This window comes from Eretmochelys imbricata, chromosome 25 (genome assembly GCF_965152235.1).
Source record: "Eretmochelys imbricata isolate rEreImb1 chromosome 25, rEreImb1.hap1, whole genome shotgun sequence".
NCBI classification, from domain to species: Eukaryota; Metazoa; Chordata; order Testudines; family Cheloniidae; genus Eretmochelys; species Eretmochelys imbricata.
In genome coordinates, this window is record NC_135596.1 from 426,611 (window position 1) to 444,304 (window position 17,694).

A 17,694-nucleotide genomic window follows, 5' to 3' on the forward strand; every position below is an offset into this window, starting at 1 on the left:
CCAACAAACAGCCACTGCTATAATGAAACCACTGTTGCATGTCCACACTGTGCTCCTTGTGTCGGCAAAGCACGTCCACAATAGTAGCTTTGCATTGACACAGACAGCAGGGCACTCTGGGTAGCTATCCCACTGTGCCCCTGGCCAGAAGGTGCTTTGTGAAGGGTTTGCAATGCCTCATGCAGGCAGGTAGAGAGTCACATGATGAAGGTTTCTCAATCTCATTGTTCCATGGGCATCCTACTGTATGGCCAGCTATTTTTCAACTGCCCTGGCAACCTGCACCCCAGCCATCACTGTCAGAAAGCATGGATACTACCCTGCTGTTCAGTATTGTGCTGTGCTGTGTATTGTGCTTGTATTGAACACAAGGCTATAGGAGGAGCCCAATGGGGGGCTATTTGGCTGGAGGATGCCTTGAAGGAGCATTTTAACACTGAGCCACAGTAACGTGTGTTGCTGTAGTGTGCTGAACCTGGCATTGTTTCTTTGCACTGTGCTATGAACCTTGTAATGATTTCTGTGTGTGCCTGAAAAGTTACACATCTTAGATCACTTTTTAGAGTAACGCTTGATAATATGATCAAACTGACACTGCTGAATAGTAATTAGGGTTACCATACGTCCGTATTTTCCTGGACATGTCCAGCTTTTTGGTTCTTAAATCACCATCTGGGAGGAATTTTTAAATATCTAAAAACGTCTGGGATTTTGCCACATCGGTTGGGACACCCTTTGTCCCGATATTGGGGACCGCTCACCTCACCACACACACCACAGTCCCGGGGCTGGTGGCGCTTCCTGGGGCAGCTCCCGGCACCTGCCCACTGGCAGGAGCCTGCAGTGTGGGCGGCCCCTAGGCACAGAGGCGGAGGTGGTCTCCGCGTGCTGCCTCCTGCCCAATCAGAGCTGCGGGGGCAGGGCTTGCAGGTGCCGGCAGCGGGCAGCGAGCCCTCCGCCCCCACCCTGACCCGACCTGACCCGAACCTAGGAGCCAGAGGGACCTTCCGGATGCTTCCTAGGAGCCGCCCCAGGTAAGCACCGCTGGGACTCCCCACCTCGCCCCCCGGAAGGTGCCTCTGGCTCTCAGGGTCGGGTCGAGTCAGGGGTGGGGGGGCGGAGGGCTCTCTGTGTGCTGCCGGCACCTGTAAGCCCCACTCCATGGCTACGGCAGCTCCCATTGGTGCTTTTCTTTGGTGCTGGCCAATGGGAGCCACGGAGCTCACGCTTGTGGCGGGTGCAGCACGTGGAGACCCCTTGGCTGCCCCTGATCCTAGGAGCCAGAGCGACCTGCGGCAGGAGGGGTGAGTAGGTGAGTGGGGCATGGTGGTGAAGAGGCGAGCGGCGAGGGAGCCAGTGGCTGGCTGGTGGGCGGGTGAGGAGGCAAGTGGCAGGCGGGGAGGGTGAAGAGGCGAGCGGCGAGCCAGCGGTGGGCAGTGAAGAGGCAAGCGGCGAGGGAGCCAGCAGCGGGGGGGGTCCAATGGGGCAGAGAGGGGGCAGAGTCGAGGACTTTGGGGAAGGGGTTGGAATGGGGACGGGGAAGAGGTGGAGTTGGGGTGGGGGCAGGTGGGGCGAGCAAATACCCCCTTCCCCGCCCCCGCCATAGTGTCCTCTTTTTTGAATATTCAAATATGGTAACCCTAACAGTAATAGAAGAAGCCCACAGAAGTGTGTGTTTGTGTGGGGGAAGCATGTGTGACAGGGGGTGGGTGGGTGGGTGTGTGTGTGAGAGAGAGAGAGAGAGCACGTGTTGGCGGAGGGTGTGAGAGACTGTGTGTGTGGGGAGTGTGTATGTGAGAAAGAGAGACAAATTGTGTATGGGGGACTTCCTGGGGCTTTGAAAGGGGAGGGACACACGTCTACATAGCTGGATGAATGGCAGCAGATTTCCAAACAGTGAGCAGAGCGGTCATGGTGGGCATTGTGAGATACCTTCCGGAGCCAGTTACAGCAACGTAACAAACACAGTGTCTACACTGACACTTTGTTGATCTAACTTTGCTGCAAAAATCTCTATGCCTCCCATTGCGGTGGTTATATTTTGTCAGTAAAGCAGGAGAGTTTTGTCACCAAGAGGTGCATTGTAGTGTGTACACCTCCACTGTTGTGTCAACGAAAGCTGCCTTTTGCCGACAAAACGATGTAGACAAGGCCTAAAGGTTGGCACCAAAATGTAAACCCTCAATGTAAGGCCACTTTTGAAATGTGGACCCAGCTCACCATTGTGCTCTGGCCCCGTGTGGCAGCTTGTGTGGGCCAAAGGGGCTGTAGGGAAGGTGTAAACCCAGGAGAATCCTCCCAGCACAGGAGCCTCTTGTGCCTCTAGCTCCTCCACAGCAGCTGCAGGCTCAAGGAGTGTCCCGGGAAAGCAGGGAACAGAGGGGAGCTGTCGAGGGCTGGGCAGAGGAGGAAGGGGTGGAGCAGGCTCAAGGAGTGTCCCGGGAAAGCAGGGAACAGAGGGGAGTTGTTGAGGGCTGGGCAGAGGAGGAAGGGGTGGAGCAGGCTCAAGGAGTGTCCCGGGAAAGCAGGGAACAGAGGGGAGCTGTCGAGGGCTGGGCAGAGGAGGAAGGGGTGGAGCAGGCTCAAGGAGTGTCCCGGGAAAGCAGGGAATAGAGGGGAGTTGTCGAGGGCTGGGCAGAGGAGGAAGGGGTGGAGCAGGCTCAAGGAGTGTCCCGGGAAAGCAGGGAACAGAGGGGAGTTGTTGAGGGCTGGGCAGAGGAGGAAGGGGTGGAGCAGGCTCAAGGAGTGTCCCGGGAAAGCAGGGAACAGAGGGGAGCTGTCGAGGGCTGGGCAGAGGAGGAAGGGGTGGAGCAGGCTCAAGGAGTGTCCCGGGAAAGCAGGGAATAGAGGGGAGCTGTCGAGGGCTGGGCAGAGGAGGAAGGGGTGGAGCAGGCTCAAGGAGTGTCCCGGGAAAGCAGGGAACAGAGGGGAGTTGTCGAGGGCTGGGCAGAGGAGGAAGGGGTGGAGCAGGCTCAAGGAGTGTCCCGGGAAAGCAGGGAACAGAGGGGAGTTGTCGAGGGCTGGGCAGAGGAGGAAGGGGTGGAGCAGGCTCAAGGAGTGTCCCGGGAAAGCAGGGAATAGAGGGGAGTTGCTGAGGGCTGGGCAGAGGAGGAAGGGGTGGAGCAGGAATAATGGGGTGTGGCCAGGGTAAAGCTGTGCCTTTGACACTGCCTCCGGGAGAAGTCATCTAGGGGCCACTGGACCAGAGGTGCAACTCAGGCTGGACCTCCGGACTTCCGCAGCCTGTGCCAATGTCTGCACTGACCCCAGCAGCAACTGAATAGGAGAACCACAAACTGTTTCCCCCGTCCCTTTACCAGTGCAGGGGTGAATGAGGCCCATTGAGCCAATTCTCTCCCTGACTCAGTTTCCGCATTTATGAAATAATTTTAATATTATTTGTATTTCAGTCTATGCAGAATGAAAGCCCCATTGTGCTGAGCTCTGTACATATACTGAGTAAATAGACCCAAAGAGCTCACAATTCAGGCTCCTCATCCTGAAAAGTCTCAGCATCCCACTGATGTGAAAGAGGCCAATGTTTGTAAAGTTACATTAATGCTAAAATCTTTGCAGGATCTGGCCTGGCTTATGACAAAATGCAAAAGGAGAATGAGAAATCAGCTGGGTTTGGAGGATGAGGGAACAGAAAATCTGTCTTCCACATAGTGTCTCTTTGAGTGGTTCTGAGGCTTCATGGATATTGGTTCTGTTGATTTGAGACGCTTGAATGAAAGAGAAAATAGGATGATTCATATTAGCCTTTGTTAAAAATCTGGGTGTGTCTCTGTCTCTCTTCAACTGTTTTTCTCTCTTAATTAAAATACAATTATGTCAATTAAGAGTGAGGATGTCACAAATATGACAGCATGAAATATCATCTATCTTATCCTTTCCCCCTCCAGACATTCTGCCATCTGAACTGGAGACAATAAGAGGGAAATCCTTAGGATCACACAGACCAGGTGAGACTTCAGGTGGAGATTATCATTAAATAAAGAGGAAAATCCCATGAAAACATTTTCATGAACTTCTAGATAAATGTCCAAACCAAACCAACACTGACCATGACACACACCCCTAAAAATAAAAATAAAAACAAAAACATGAAATATTAAAAGAAAAGGAGTACTTGTGGCATCTTAGAGACTAACCAATTTATTTGAGCATAAGCTTTCTGAGCTACAGCTCACTTCATTGGATGAAGTGAGCTGTAGCTCACGAAAGCTTATGCTCAAATAAATTGGTTAGTCTCTAAGGTGCCACAAGTACTCCTTTTCTTTTTGCGTATACAAACTAACACGGCTGCTACTCTGAAACATGAAATACTAAGAGCTCCCAAGCCGAAATCACACAAACAATCCTGATACCATCCTTAGTGTTGAGTCCCTGCACCCACTGACGAACAGAAACTCTCTCCCTGACCAACAAACACTCTGAGGCTAGGCCTACATAGCAATGTAAGCGTAAGGGATTTGAGTCAGCTGACCTCTTGTCAGGGAATCCTGGGCTTGAGCATCAACATTGCATTTTAACTCTAGGTTAAGAATTTTCTGCACTGGGGGGAAACTCGACTGCCAATCCTGTTTCCTAACTGTGGCCGTGCTATTGATGGGACGCGGGTGCCCGTAAGGAGCACATGAGTACATACGCCGCATAATTAGCTCATTTGGTGGCTGTCTCCATTTGAAAGGGCATTATACTGAATTACTGTCTAATCGGATAACTGGGTTCTCCAGCTCTAGGCTCGGTCACATTGGCAAAAAACATGCCCCTGTGCCTGTCCTAAGGATAATGAGGACATCAGTCTCCAGGGTGTCAAACTATTACAGTGAAACTTTGTAATTCTTAATTTTTCAAATAGGATGATCAATGAAGGTGAGGAGTTTTTGCTTACTTGCTTGATTTTTTTCAGTTTGTTTTGAAGTTTGACATAAAATGAAGGTGTCAGAGGGAAGACACACACACATTCCAGTCTGGCTGCTGCTTGCTGCAAAGTGGCAAAATCCATCCCCAAGGCTTGGGATGCAGTGTGCTCCAGCAACCCTGGGGAATCCTTTATCCCTGCCATCACCACACCCCCAGACCTCTGGGATGCTGCGGAGAAGTTTTGGTGCTGGCTCCCACTGACCACCCTAATAGTGCATGCTGCCCAGGTGACCCTGCACCTGCAGCCCAAGAGAGGGCAGGAGGGCCTGGAGTAAGGGCCAGTGAGCAGAGCAGGGACCATAGCAGCTGCCCTGCAGGGAGAAGAAGTGACAGAGCTCTCGGCTCAGTATGGCTGAGGGAAGGATGACCCACCTCCTAACTTTGCTCCCTGCTCCAGGCAAGCTCCGTGCACCACCATGGAGGAGAAACTTCCACCAGCACTGTGGGAGGAGCAGGAAGGGGGACCTCTCGGCCAGGTAGTAATGCTGTGTCTGGCATGCTGTGCTGGCTGCCTGTAGCACTGCTCCTCCGCCTCCAGGAACTATAGGATACACCCAGAAGACTTCCACACCCAAGTCAAGCCACGGATGCATGCACATAGGAAACCAATAGGGCTTGGACCCTGGGTTCCAGTTTAACATGGGCTCTGACCCTCCAGACCTGCAGGGTCCTGGGACTCTGGATCAGAGCCCTAGATTAGCATATTTGCAGTGTGGATGCAATGAGGGTTTGGCTTGAGCCCAGGCTCAGACCCAGGCTTAAACTGCTGTGTAGATACACTCTCCCTCACCAACACAGATATGTCATTAATGCTGACCCTGGCATTTCCATACATGTCCGTAAGCCCTTTAAATATTAAATTCAGATGGGTTGCCACCTTTTTTTCCTTTCCCCTATGTGAGGGGCTCGCTCCGATTGCTCTTCACCAGCATCCCATCTTTCTCTTCAGCTGGGCTGGGCTGAGATCTCCCATTTGAGTTGCTCTCTTTCTCCTCTGTTCGAGATATGGTCCCTCTGTGATGTTGCCACATCCTCCCTGCTCTCTGGGCTGGAGAAGGGGCCACTCTCTGGCCTGAGTGGATCATCCCCAATACCCATCCCCTTCTCTTCTCCCAGGCCAGGGAGAGAAGGACAGGCTCAGTATAGAGCTTCCCCCAGGTTTATATCTATTACCCTCCTCCTCTAACTCCCCTCCCTGCAACTTCAGGTTCTCACCTTCCTCTCTAACCCTCAGAGGAGAAGCTCCAGCAGGAAAAGCAGGGAGATGCTATTTGCATGTACTGGGACATGGTGGATCTACGCCTTCCCAAAGCTAAAGGCCCGTCCCCTCAACTAAGGGGGAGAAACCATGAAGCCCAGGGAGCAATGGAGTATTTGGGACAATGAAAGAGAAACCAGGACAGAAACCAGGAGAGGTCAGAAATTAAAAATGAGGGAGCCAGAAGGGGACACCAAGCGGAGAACCCCAGAGAGCATCCATCGCTCCTCAAAGGTGTCTAAGGAGTCAGTGAACACTGTCCAGGGGAACGGTGCCTGGAGACATGATTTTAAAAGGGAATGGATATACATGCCACAGTCTCAGAGCACTTCTCCCTCCCTCCAGATTTGTCCTCCTGCAGTGATGTGTGGCCATCTTGGCCATCACCAGGAGGAGATTAATAAGGAGGTCTTGCCACTTTCCGAAGTCACAAATGGGGTGTGTATACATCAGGAGGTGCCGGGAATATTGCAGCCAGAACTTTAGTAAGAGGTTCAAAAAGAGCTGGAAAAGGGGCTGCAAGCTGACACACTACCTAATATCCCCAGTGGGCTGTGGAACAAAAGTGGAGTGCAGGCTGGCCCACCACAGTTCCTCATTTTCTCTCCTGTAGGTCCCACCATTTGGAGTCAGGATGGAACACAAAGGCAAGGAAGTGGATGGTGTGGAGCACGAGCATGTACAGATGTTCTCGGGGACTGGTACAGAGGTGGACCAGCTGGATGTCCTTCAGCCAATACAGGTGGCATGTCAAAGGTGGCTGGGGAGGCTTGTGGTGCAAGAGGCGATGATGAGTTACAGAGGGCCAGCTGTGAGGGATGGATGGGAAACGCCTTCTCACGGGACCTGGTTGAGGAAAGCAAGAGAAGCAAGAGGCTAGATTGTCCTCACCTTCTGGAACACAAAAGAGGGGACATGTAGGGTGGGCAGCCCCGTGCACTGGCTGAGCACTGTGGGCTCCATCCAGTCACTCTAGTTCTGAGTCTGGTTGTACCATCCAGGGCTATCCTCTGATGCACCAAGGGGGCTTCAACCACCTGCACACTAAGGTGTGGAAGAGTAGGGAGATGCAGCTGGGAAGGAGGGAAAAAGCAGCCACCACAGAAAGACTCAGCAGCCAGGGGGACGAACTGCCAGGGCATCTCTGCTTATTCTCAGGCATTCAGGAGAGAGAAGCAACTCCCCAGGCTGGTGTTGTAAATCAGAGACGCTGTGCTCTAATCTCTGTGACCCTTTTCCCTTCCAGACTCTTTCCCACCTGAGCGAGAGCAGGGAAGGGAGGATCTCTGGGATCACACATCCAGGGTGAGCTTTGGGGGAGTTTTTCCTTCCATTAACAGAAAATGTCCATGAAAGCAACTTTCCCACACTGCAATAACCAGAGACACTTGCACTGCCCAGCCCTAAAGCCACCTTAATTGTGATCTGAGAATTTGTATTGACATTGACAAGCCTTTCCAATATTACCTTCAAGGTGGTCAGGAGAGAGAGCCTCCTGGTTGTCACACCCTTCCCCATTTCACCTGGGGGACAGACTGTTCCCCATGGCTCTTCTCCTTTGGGCAGGGCTGGGCTCTGCCATTGCAGCTGCTTTGTGGGTTGGGGAGATGGTGTCTCTCTAGTGCTGCCACCTGCAGACCTCCCTTCTCTCTGGGCTGGGAAGGGGCTGCCCCACCCATTGCCACCTCCTGCTTCCTGCTCACTGGCCTTGAGCTATTGGCTCTTCCCCTGTGCTGCGTCTTCATCTCTGCTCCCAGGCCTGGCAGTGGAGGATGCATTTATGGGAGGAGACTCCCTCTGGGGTTCAAAGTTGGTACCTGCCTCCTCAGGACTCTCCTAATTACAAGCTTTTGCTACCTTCCTTGCCAAGTCTCTGTTGCTGGGAATGAACCAGCCCCAGCTGGGGAGCAGGGAGCTGCAGGCTCTATATTCAAATGAGAAAGTACAGAAGTGGATCCCATTACACAGGTTGAGGAACTGCCAAGCAGGGATGTTAGGGAGTGTGAGAAATGGTCCCAGATTCCCCCAGGGCTGAACTCTGATTCTCTCTCCCCCGTAGTGAATGTGATTCTGGATCCAGACATGGCTCATCCCCGACTCATCCTGTCTGAGGATCAGAAAAGTGTGAAATGGGGAGACACCAGGCAACATCTGCCGAACAATCCAGAGAGATTTGACTCCTGGGCCTGTGTGCTGGGCTCTGAGGGATTCACTTCAGGGATATATTGCTGGGATGTGGAGGTGGGGGACAGAGGATTCTGGGCTGTGGGAGGAAGGGAGAAGTCAGCTTTAACCCTGAAGTGGGGATCTGGGCTGTGCAGTGGTTGGGTCTGTTCCAGGCTCTCACCTCCCCTGCAACCATAGTACCCCTGAGCCAGGTCCCCAGGAGGATCCAGGTTTGTCTGGACTGTGAATGGGGCCAAGTGACATTTTTCGATGCTGATAACAAGGCCCCAATCTTCACTTTCCCACTAGCCTCTGTCCCTGGGGAGAGAATCTACCCCTGGCTCTGGGTGGGGGCAGGATCCGAGCTCAGACTGTGTCCCTGAGACACAGGGGGTGGAATATTGCACTGAGGACCCTGAAATCAGCCTCTCTAGCCTTGGAAACTCCAGTCTTTATGACCCTGGAGGGTCCTTGGGGTCTCATGTCTGGACTGTGAAACCACAGAAAGAAGCAAGTAATCAAGATGGAGAAGCCAATCTCATTGCCCAAGGAGCTATTTAGACTGTTTGTCGCTATCTTCTATGGTCCAGGAGGACTCTGGGGATCTTCAGTCAGACAGTGTCACTAATACATGGGGGGAATTAAAAAATGGGCTTCCCTAGCCACAGTCATGCTAGTCTCTATGACCCTGGAGGACTCCCGTGTACCCAACCCTCTGGTTCCTTATTCCATCTCCTCCCCCTCCATCTCTGCAGCACCAGGGATTTTGGGAGGCGGGTGGGGGAGAGAGAAAGGGAGACCCATTGAAGCTGCAGGAGAAGCAGAGGGTCACTGCGGGGCAGGGAGGGATGTAGGGTTTTGGTGGGAGAAGTAATTGCTGGGCTGGGGGACAGGCAGATGTGGTGGCAGCAGGGATAGAGAATTAATTAATTGGGATTTGGGGTTTAGAGAGAAGCTGGAACCTCTACACAAGCAGGGAGCGTTTTGTACAAAACTCTTTAATCAGATCTCATTGGGGCCCCCCAGTGACAGCTCCTGCAACAGGGGCCAAAGTCACATTCCTCTGTAGATATGGGATGTCTCTATTTGTCACACAGATATAGGGGATAGGCAGGGGAAAATTAAAAACCAAGAGACAGACCAGAAACCATTATAGAATCTTCTTTAAAAATCTCTTTTTGGGGAGGGGGGGGCGAGCGGTGTGTCAATCTCATGATTTTCTGAGAATTAAGAACATAAGAATGGCCAGACTGGGTCAGACCAAAGGTCCATCTAGCCCAGTATCCTGTCTTACGGCAGTGGCCAATGCCAGGTGCTTCAGAGGGAATGAACACTGGAAGAAGCAGGGACAGAGTGGGTTTAACCAGAGGGAGCAGAGGAAGCAAGAATAAAGGGAGAGTCCTAGAAAAAGGGTGAAAAACAGAAATGGATAGAGTGAAAGGAAAACATTCTTGAGAGGGGAAACACCCAGGGGGAGCAAATGGGGAAGGGGTAAAATTGGGGGACAGAATGGAGACTATGAGAGAAAAATAATCAGTTAACAGTGACTAGAGGAGAATGGAGAAGTCAGAAATAAACCAGGGTGGGTAACAAAAGCTAAAAAAGATTATGAGCAAAAATGGATAGAATGAAAGTAAAGAGAGAAGGAAAGAGAGAGTGTGAGAGAGGGAAAGATGACTTATAAAATGTTACTGAAAGTGAAGCTGTAACTCTTTAATTTCATACATTAGTTCATGGACATTTGTGCCATTTTAGTTCCTCAAAAGAACTATGCTTCAATTTTTTGGACATTTTCCCATATGTTCTGGTTACTGAAGATCTTCTCAGCTGCTTTAAAGCCTGACATTTACTTAATGTAAATGAAGCCTACAAAAAGTTCTATTGGCTTGTTTCCCTTTAATTTCCCAGCTGTGATTTTTGAAGGCCTTCATGAAGGGGCAGGACTAACTCAGAAATTTTAAAAGGCAGCTCCTAACTACCAGAGGAGCTAGCAAATCAGGGAGCTTTGCGAGGGAGTTTAGAGATGGAAAACGAGAGCCAGATATACCTAACAAACATTCATAGAATCGTAGAAGATTAGGGTTGGAAGAGACCTCAGGAGGTCATCTAATCCAATCCCCTGCTTAAAGCAGGACCAACCCCAACTAAATCATCCCAGACAAGGCTTTGTCAAGCCAGGCCTTAAAAACCTCTAAGGATGGAGATTCCACCACGTCCCTAGGTATCCCATTCCAGTGCTTCACCACCCTCCTAGTGAATAGTTTTTCCTAATATCCAACCTAGACCTCCCCCACTGCAACTTGAGACATTGCTCCTTGTTCTGTCATCTGCCACCACTCAGAACAGCCTAGCTCCATCCTCTTTGGAACCCCCCTTCAGGTAGTTGAAGGCTGCTATTAAATCCTCCTCCTCACTCTTCTTTTCTGCAGACTAAATAACCCCAGGTCCCCCAGCCTCTCCTCATAAGTCATGTGCCCCAGCCCCCTAATCATTTTTGTTGCCCTCCAATTTCTTCACATCCTTTCTGTAGTGGGGGGCCCAAAACTGGACGCAATACTCCAGAAGTGGCCTCACTAATGCCAAATAGAGGGGAGTGATCACTTCCCTTGATCTGCTGGCAATGCTCCTACGAATGCAGCCCAATATACCGTTAGCCTTCTTGGCAACAAGGGCACACTGTTGACTCATATCCAGCTTCTCGTTCACTGTAATTCCCAGGTCCTTTTCTGCAGAACTGCCTCTTAGCCAGTCGGTCCCCAGTCTGTAGCGGTGCATGGGATTCTTCGTCCTAAGTGCAGGACTCTGCACTTGTCCATGTTGAACCTCATCAGATTTCTTTTGGCCCAATCCTCCAATTTGTCTAGGTCACTCTGGACCTTATCCCTACTCTCCAGCATATCTACCTCTCCCCCAATCTTAGTGTCATCCACAAACTTGCTGAGCGTGCAATTCATCCCACCATCCATATCATTAATTCTCTAAATGTAGGCCAATAAGCACCCCCCTGCAAAACAAACAAACTAACAAACAACAACAACAAAATCCTGCTGAAGTAAAAATTATTGCTCTGAATGCAGCATCTATGATTACCTGTCTTGTGGGGTGGTGGCATGCGTGGGCATTTGGTGAAAGCAGTTCAAGGTCCTCAGAGACTGAGGGCATGTCTGCACTACAAACATAAGTCAAACTATTCACATCCACACAACTCTTCTTCTGTCAGTCATGCGCATCCTTACCAGGAATGCTTCCATCAACTTAAGAGAGGCAGTGGGGTGGGGGCGGGGGGGGAGAAGGACTGAGAGACTGGGCTCCCCACTCCTCCCTGGCAGAATTTTTTTTAAGTACATCAGAAGCAGGAAGACTTCCAAACAATCGGTGAGGCCACAAGGTAACCGAGGTGCCAAAGGAGCACTTTCAGAAGACAAGGCCATTGCAGAGAAGCAAAATATATTCTTTGCATGGGTTTTCATTGCTGTAGCCCATAAGGTCAGTTTGCTAGCTTGCCATATTGCGTAATATGTTTTCTTTTGGTTTGATTCATATTATTTTGTTATCATATCCTATTATTAATTAATCATAGTATTTTCTGGGGTTTTGTTTATGTGGAATTCCAGTTTATGCTATTCATAAGGGTTATTCATGGTTATTCATAATAGTTGGCTGTAATGCAAGTAACCTTCAGGCCTGTATCCTGTACGATTAGCTAGAGTAAGTTAGTATAAGTGTTTGTAAACTTTGGCATAGATAAATGGCATACCAGTTGCCCCCCTTAGCTTTGGGGAACTGAACAAAAAACTTGAATCTGCTAACCTTAAGTCTGGAGCAGACCGGTAACTGCAAGGCACACTGCAGAACATGGAAGTCATGAGTTAGGCCAGGGGTAATGGTTTCGGGAATGAGATAATCGATACTAATACATATGAGTATATGGCATAACATGTTAACCTGTAGAGTAAGTGTACCTGAAGATTTATGGGGTTGAGGAAATAAGATTTAGGCATGGTAGGTTGGGCCTAGATTCTGACAGTGGGCAGTACCGGGACCCTATAAGATGGCAAACAACCATACAAAGGGGTCACATTTTCCTATCTTCTATCAAGCTATCACCTCAGTTTCACAATATATCCTAGCCACTCAACACTTGAACCTAATCCCTACCAATTTGGGAAGCCTGGACCATTAGTTCCTCGGACATGCCAGAGACAAGACTGATCCTCTGTCTCCTACTACCAGGTCTTCAGGGAAGGGTGTGAATATGCTAGCTTTAGTAGTCTTTTAGAATAGAAATGTTACCACCAGGGCTCATAGAATTGTATTACTTCTTTGTGACTCTGTGTTTTGTAGCATTTATGCTTCTTTCTTTTATTTTAATAAAGATCTTAACAAGTTGGTATTGTCCTCAGTATAAGTGTCCTTGCCACACACCCATAAGGTCCTCCCACAATATTGAACTCTCTGTGTTCTCTATCCCTGTAGCCTGAACTGGGACAAGAACCTAAAGTATCTTCTGATCAGATTAGTGCTGAGCGGTAAACACATTAGCCCATAAAATTCAGGTCAACACTGCAAAGGTGTGGGAGATTCCCACACATCAGCCATTCTTTTTACGTGACAAATCTGAGGACCTGTCCCAGATTGAGGGGTCAATAGAGGTGGTTTTGGGGAAAACATACAAAAATACAAAAAATATTCAAAACAATGGGATCTAAATTAGCTGTTACCACTCAAGAAAGAGATCTTGGAGTCCTTGTGGCTAGTTCTCTGAAAATTTCTGCTCAAAGTGTAGTGCAAGTCACAAAATTTAACAGAATATTAGGCACCATTAGGAAAGGGATAGATAATTCCACTATATAAATCAATGGTATGCCCACACCTTGAATACTGCATGCAGTTCTGGTCACCGTCATCTCAAAAAAAAAAAAAAAAAAAAAGACAAGAAAAAGAAAAGAATTGGAACGAATACAGAGAAGGGGAAACCAAAATAATTAGGGGTATGGAACAGCTTCCATAAGACTGGGACTGTTCATTTTAGAAAAGAGACAACTGAGGGGAGATATGATAGAGGTCTATAAAACTATGACTTGTATGGAGAAAATTACTAAGGAAGGGTTATTTACCCCTTAATCTAACAAACAAACCAGGCGTTACCTAGTGAAATTAATAGGCAGCAGGTTTAAAACTAACATGAGGAAATACTTCTTTCACACACTGCACAGTCAATCTTTGGAAGTCATTGCCAGGGGAGATTGTTAAGGCCAAAAGCATAATTGGTTCAAATAATAAGAATTAGACAAGTTCATGGAGGACAGGTCCGTCATTGGCTATGAACCAAGTTGGTCAGGGACTCAACCCCATGCTCTTGGTGTCCTTAAATCTCTGACCGCCAGAAGCTGGGATCAGACAACAGGATGGCTCCTACCCAAGCTGCTGCTCCTCAGTGCTTCTTCAGTGGAGACTTTCCCCCACTCTGGATCCTCAGTCCCAGTCCATCTCCAGGCCATCTGCCTGGGGGTTGGCCTTTCCTAAGACCTGCCTGGCTCCCTGCTTTCAGTGCTGGTGCCCAGGGCCACAACTCCCAAAGGTAGGAAATGCTGGAGGGAAGAAGGTGGTGGAACCTCAATCTGCCTCCTCATCTGGCTGCCTCGTGGTGCAGTCTGTGAGTACATGGGCACTTGCTCAGCTCCCCTCTTTGCCCCCACCCCCTACGTTCAAGTCGGGATGCCCAATCTGTGAGTCATGTTGCACACTATGTCATGTCACAGTAAATCCTAGCAGGTCTGACAAATTCACCACACCCAAAGCACTGTTGTCAAATGTTTATCCAAACATTGTCTTCTAAGGTGCTTTATAAAAACTGGTGACATGCTGGTCATTGCTTGCTGAATGTACATGTTCTGTATGAAGAGTTTTGTGCGTGCTGGAAATGTGTTGTTGTGGAGGTAGTTGATAAACAAGCCTGCCCCAGACCAAGGAAGGTGGATTTACCTGCCTGCCTGGATCAAGCGAACAGGTGGATGAGAAAATAACATCACCTGACTACAAGCAAAGGCTAATAAAAGTACATTCACATCTAAAGGTAAACAAAGTGATCAAGCCAATCAGAAAAGCAAAGTGACCAGAGGACAAAGAAGGGTCTTGGCGCCCCTGGCCTAAAGACACAGCAGCAGGGCAGAGGAACTTTACCTTGGATAGTTTTCAAAGAATAGATTTCAAATGTTTTCTGTACTTTAAAATAGAAAAAAGGTGACAGCTTCATTGTTCAACATTTAAGGGACAAAGAGGCCCATGCTCTTGTAAAAGGTGGATCCCCCAGCCACATGGGTTGAGGACTCTAAGTACAGCTTTTTGGAGAGAAATTGCCTGAAGCCTTGTTTGTGACTTGTTCAGTTCCAGCCACTATAAAGCATGCTTTATTTTGTTTTATTTGTAGCAATTTTCTTCTCTATTGTCCATGTTTAGCACAATTTAAATCTCTGTTCTTTCTTAATAAACTTATTTTTGGTGATGCTATCAAATCCTGTCAGTGCGTTACACTAAAGTGAGGTGGGTGTCCTCATATGAGCCAGCAGGCTAGTGTGTGTTCTGTCTGTCTGGAGACAGGGGACTTGGTATTTCTGTGAGCATGTAGTGATGGGGCTGGACTCTGCAGAAGAATGCTCTGCCAGGGAAAATTGAGACTCGCTCTGAGACCTTTTCTACTGGACTATCCACTGGGACTATCACTTGGGAAACAAAGGCAGAACACTTGGGACTTAACCCCAGCTGCCATGAATGAAAAAGGGGGAAGGAAAGGGCCACTCACACAATTTCCCCCCTCCCCCCGAGTGGGGGAAGTTTTGGACATGAAGTTTTAATGGTTCTATCGCCCACTGAGTGGGCACTTGGCCTTAGAAAATTACTGAAGTATAAATGGAAAAGTTGATTAAAATTGATCATTTCAATTGTGGCGTTGGACTTGGTGATTTAATTGCCTTGATTTTATTCAGTCCATCCTGTTTCTCTCCCCCCGCACACCAACTCCCCACTCCTGTTAGGATTCTCGACTTGTTCTTGATTGCAGGAGGTATGTGTGGGGAGGGAGGGTTTTTTCCTCCTGTCAACCCCAGCTGGGTGCCTTTCACAGGTGGGTGGTGCCCGGTGGGTGGGGTCCATCACAGATCAGGTCTCTGAAGCCCTGGGGGGTGGAGGGGCTGATGGCGTTTAAGGGGGTTTTATCATCATGGCACCGCCTCTGGCAGGGGGTTGGGCTGCTGAGCAGGGAACGAGAAACCACAAAGCGTGCCCATGCTCTGAGTGTCCATAAACATCTGACTGCCAGAAGCTGGGTGTGAATGGGATGGATCACTCGATACTGACCCTGTTCTGTTCATTCCCTCGGAAGCACCTACCGCTGGCCAGTATCGGAGGACAGGACACTGGGCTAGATGGACCATTGGTCTGACCCATGTGGCCAGTCTTATGTACTTACAGCTGAATGGCATTTTTAAAAGAGCCCTTTGCGGTTGATGGGAAGCTGGAAAATGTGCCCAGAGGAGGCTTAAAAAACAAGTCAGTTGATGACCTGTTGTTTGATCCCAGCCAGATATTTTCACATATTCCAGCAAGGATGCCCTGGTGTCGGCAGCAGTCTGTCTTTGTGATTGCCTCAGGAGCCCATCTGTTAGCCGGCCTGTTTGGGGTCTGTCCACACCGCAGCTGGCACCATGCCGTTGCAGAGAAACGAAATGAATTCTTTGCAGCAGTCTTCACGGCTGAGCATGTGAGGGAGATTCCCAAACCTGAGCCGTCCTTTTTAGGTGACAAATCTGAGGAACTGTCCCAGATGGAGGTGTCATTAGAGGAGGTTTTGGAACAAATTGAGGAACTAAACAGTAACAAGTCACCAGGACCAGGAACTCAAATGTGAAATGGCAGGACTACTCTTTGTAGTCTGTAACCTATAATTTAAATCCGCTTCTGTACCCGATGACTGGAGGATAGCTAATGTGACGCCAATTTACCGGAACTGGGTAAACAGGCATCTCAGTGGGGTGTTAACCCTGAAATCTGCCACCCTGTGGGCGCCCCCCCCAGCAGAAGGCTCTGGGTGCATCATTGCCATCCCCTCAGAGCTCGTCTGGGGTGATGCTGGTGGGGGAGCCACCCACAGCCATCTGCTCAGGTGGCTGTGGGCTGGGCTCTCCCTTCTCTGGGACAGATCTCACCCCGAGCCAGAGGCTGGTGGCCTGAGGGCAGGGAGATCCCGGCCTGCCCAAAGAGTAGTGCTGGGCCTCCTCCCAGCCCAGCACATGACAGCTGTGAGTAGCCAGGATGGGACCATGGGGGAGGATTTGCTTGTGGGCCTGGATCCCACCCTGTTCCCAGGTGGGAAGCGCTGGCCTCCAGCTCTGACGGGAAGCTCTGTGTGAGTGGCTGGGGTCACCCCATGGCCGCTGGGTTTGTGCTGCTGGCATTTCACTCCAGCCGCCCCCTGCAATACAGCCTGTCCTGACAGGCCTCTGGCCTGAGAGCTGATGTAAACTGTCCAGGGAGCCCTGGACCCAGCTCTTCTGTGCAGCATTACTCCTGCTCCTCGCCACGCTGAGAGTCACCTGGAACCTGCGCCCAGGGCAGTTTGGGTGGGTTGGGCCTGCAGGGGCCCATCCAGACCCAGCTGGGCCGGGGTGGGGGGGAGCGGGGGAGAGAGTAGGAACTGGGTTAATACCCACCTGGCATAAATGCTCCATGGAGGTCAGTTGATCTTAGAACCTTTCCTGGCCTTGCTGCCCCGCTGCCCCCTTTCAAGCTGGGGCCTGTGGCAGGTGCAGGAAGGAGAATCATGAGGGGCTGTGAGTGCAGCAGCTCCCTGCACTGTGCAAGAGCGTCTCTCCCTGCCTGTGACTGATGGGAAATGTCCAACTCCTACCTGACACCAGCTCCCTGGCTTCTGTCTTGCAGGTTTGTGATAAGAGGAGGAGGAGACTGCGCGTATCTGAACGATCTGAGTGCAGTCAGCAGCTTGCGATGCACCAGTGAGGGACACTGGATCTGCACCAAACCCGATGCATTTACACAGGCACAGGAGGCTGCCGTGGTAGGGGGCTCATAAGGAGAGTACTGTGGAATTAGTCCCGGAAAAGCCAGACTGATCTCTTTACAAGATCACATCTGAGCAATTCCAGAATATCGGGGAATGCTCTGCGCATGACTGGGCAGAGCACTGTGGATGCAGGTGAAAACCAGAGATGCCATTTGCACATCTTGCCCCCCCACCCGTGCCATCTCTTTTTCCGCCAGCGGAATGGCTCTAATCCAGCCTTTCCAACCTACCTCAGCTGGACAGAGCTAACTGAGCCAAGGCA

The 17,694-nt window shown here is 50.1% G+C and overlaps 1 protein-coding gene across 1 annotated transcript in view; it reads left to right on the top strand.

The window, feature by feature from the left end:
• LOC144280209 (zinc finger protein RFP-like) overlaps nt 1–9,072 on the top strand; it is a 149,652-nt gene extending 140,580 nt beyond the window's left edge. Inside the window, 3 exon segments of the mRNA XM_077842066.1 lie at nt 3,906–3,965; nt 8,247–8,456; nt 8,459–9,072. Coding sequence (XP_077698192.1) covers nt 3,906–3,965; nt 8,247–8,456; nt 8,459–8,736 — 548 coding nt within the window. The 3' untranslated portion in view covers nt 8,737–9,072.
• The last annotated feature ends 8,622 nt before the right edge of the window (nt 9,073–17,694 follow it).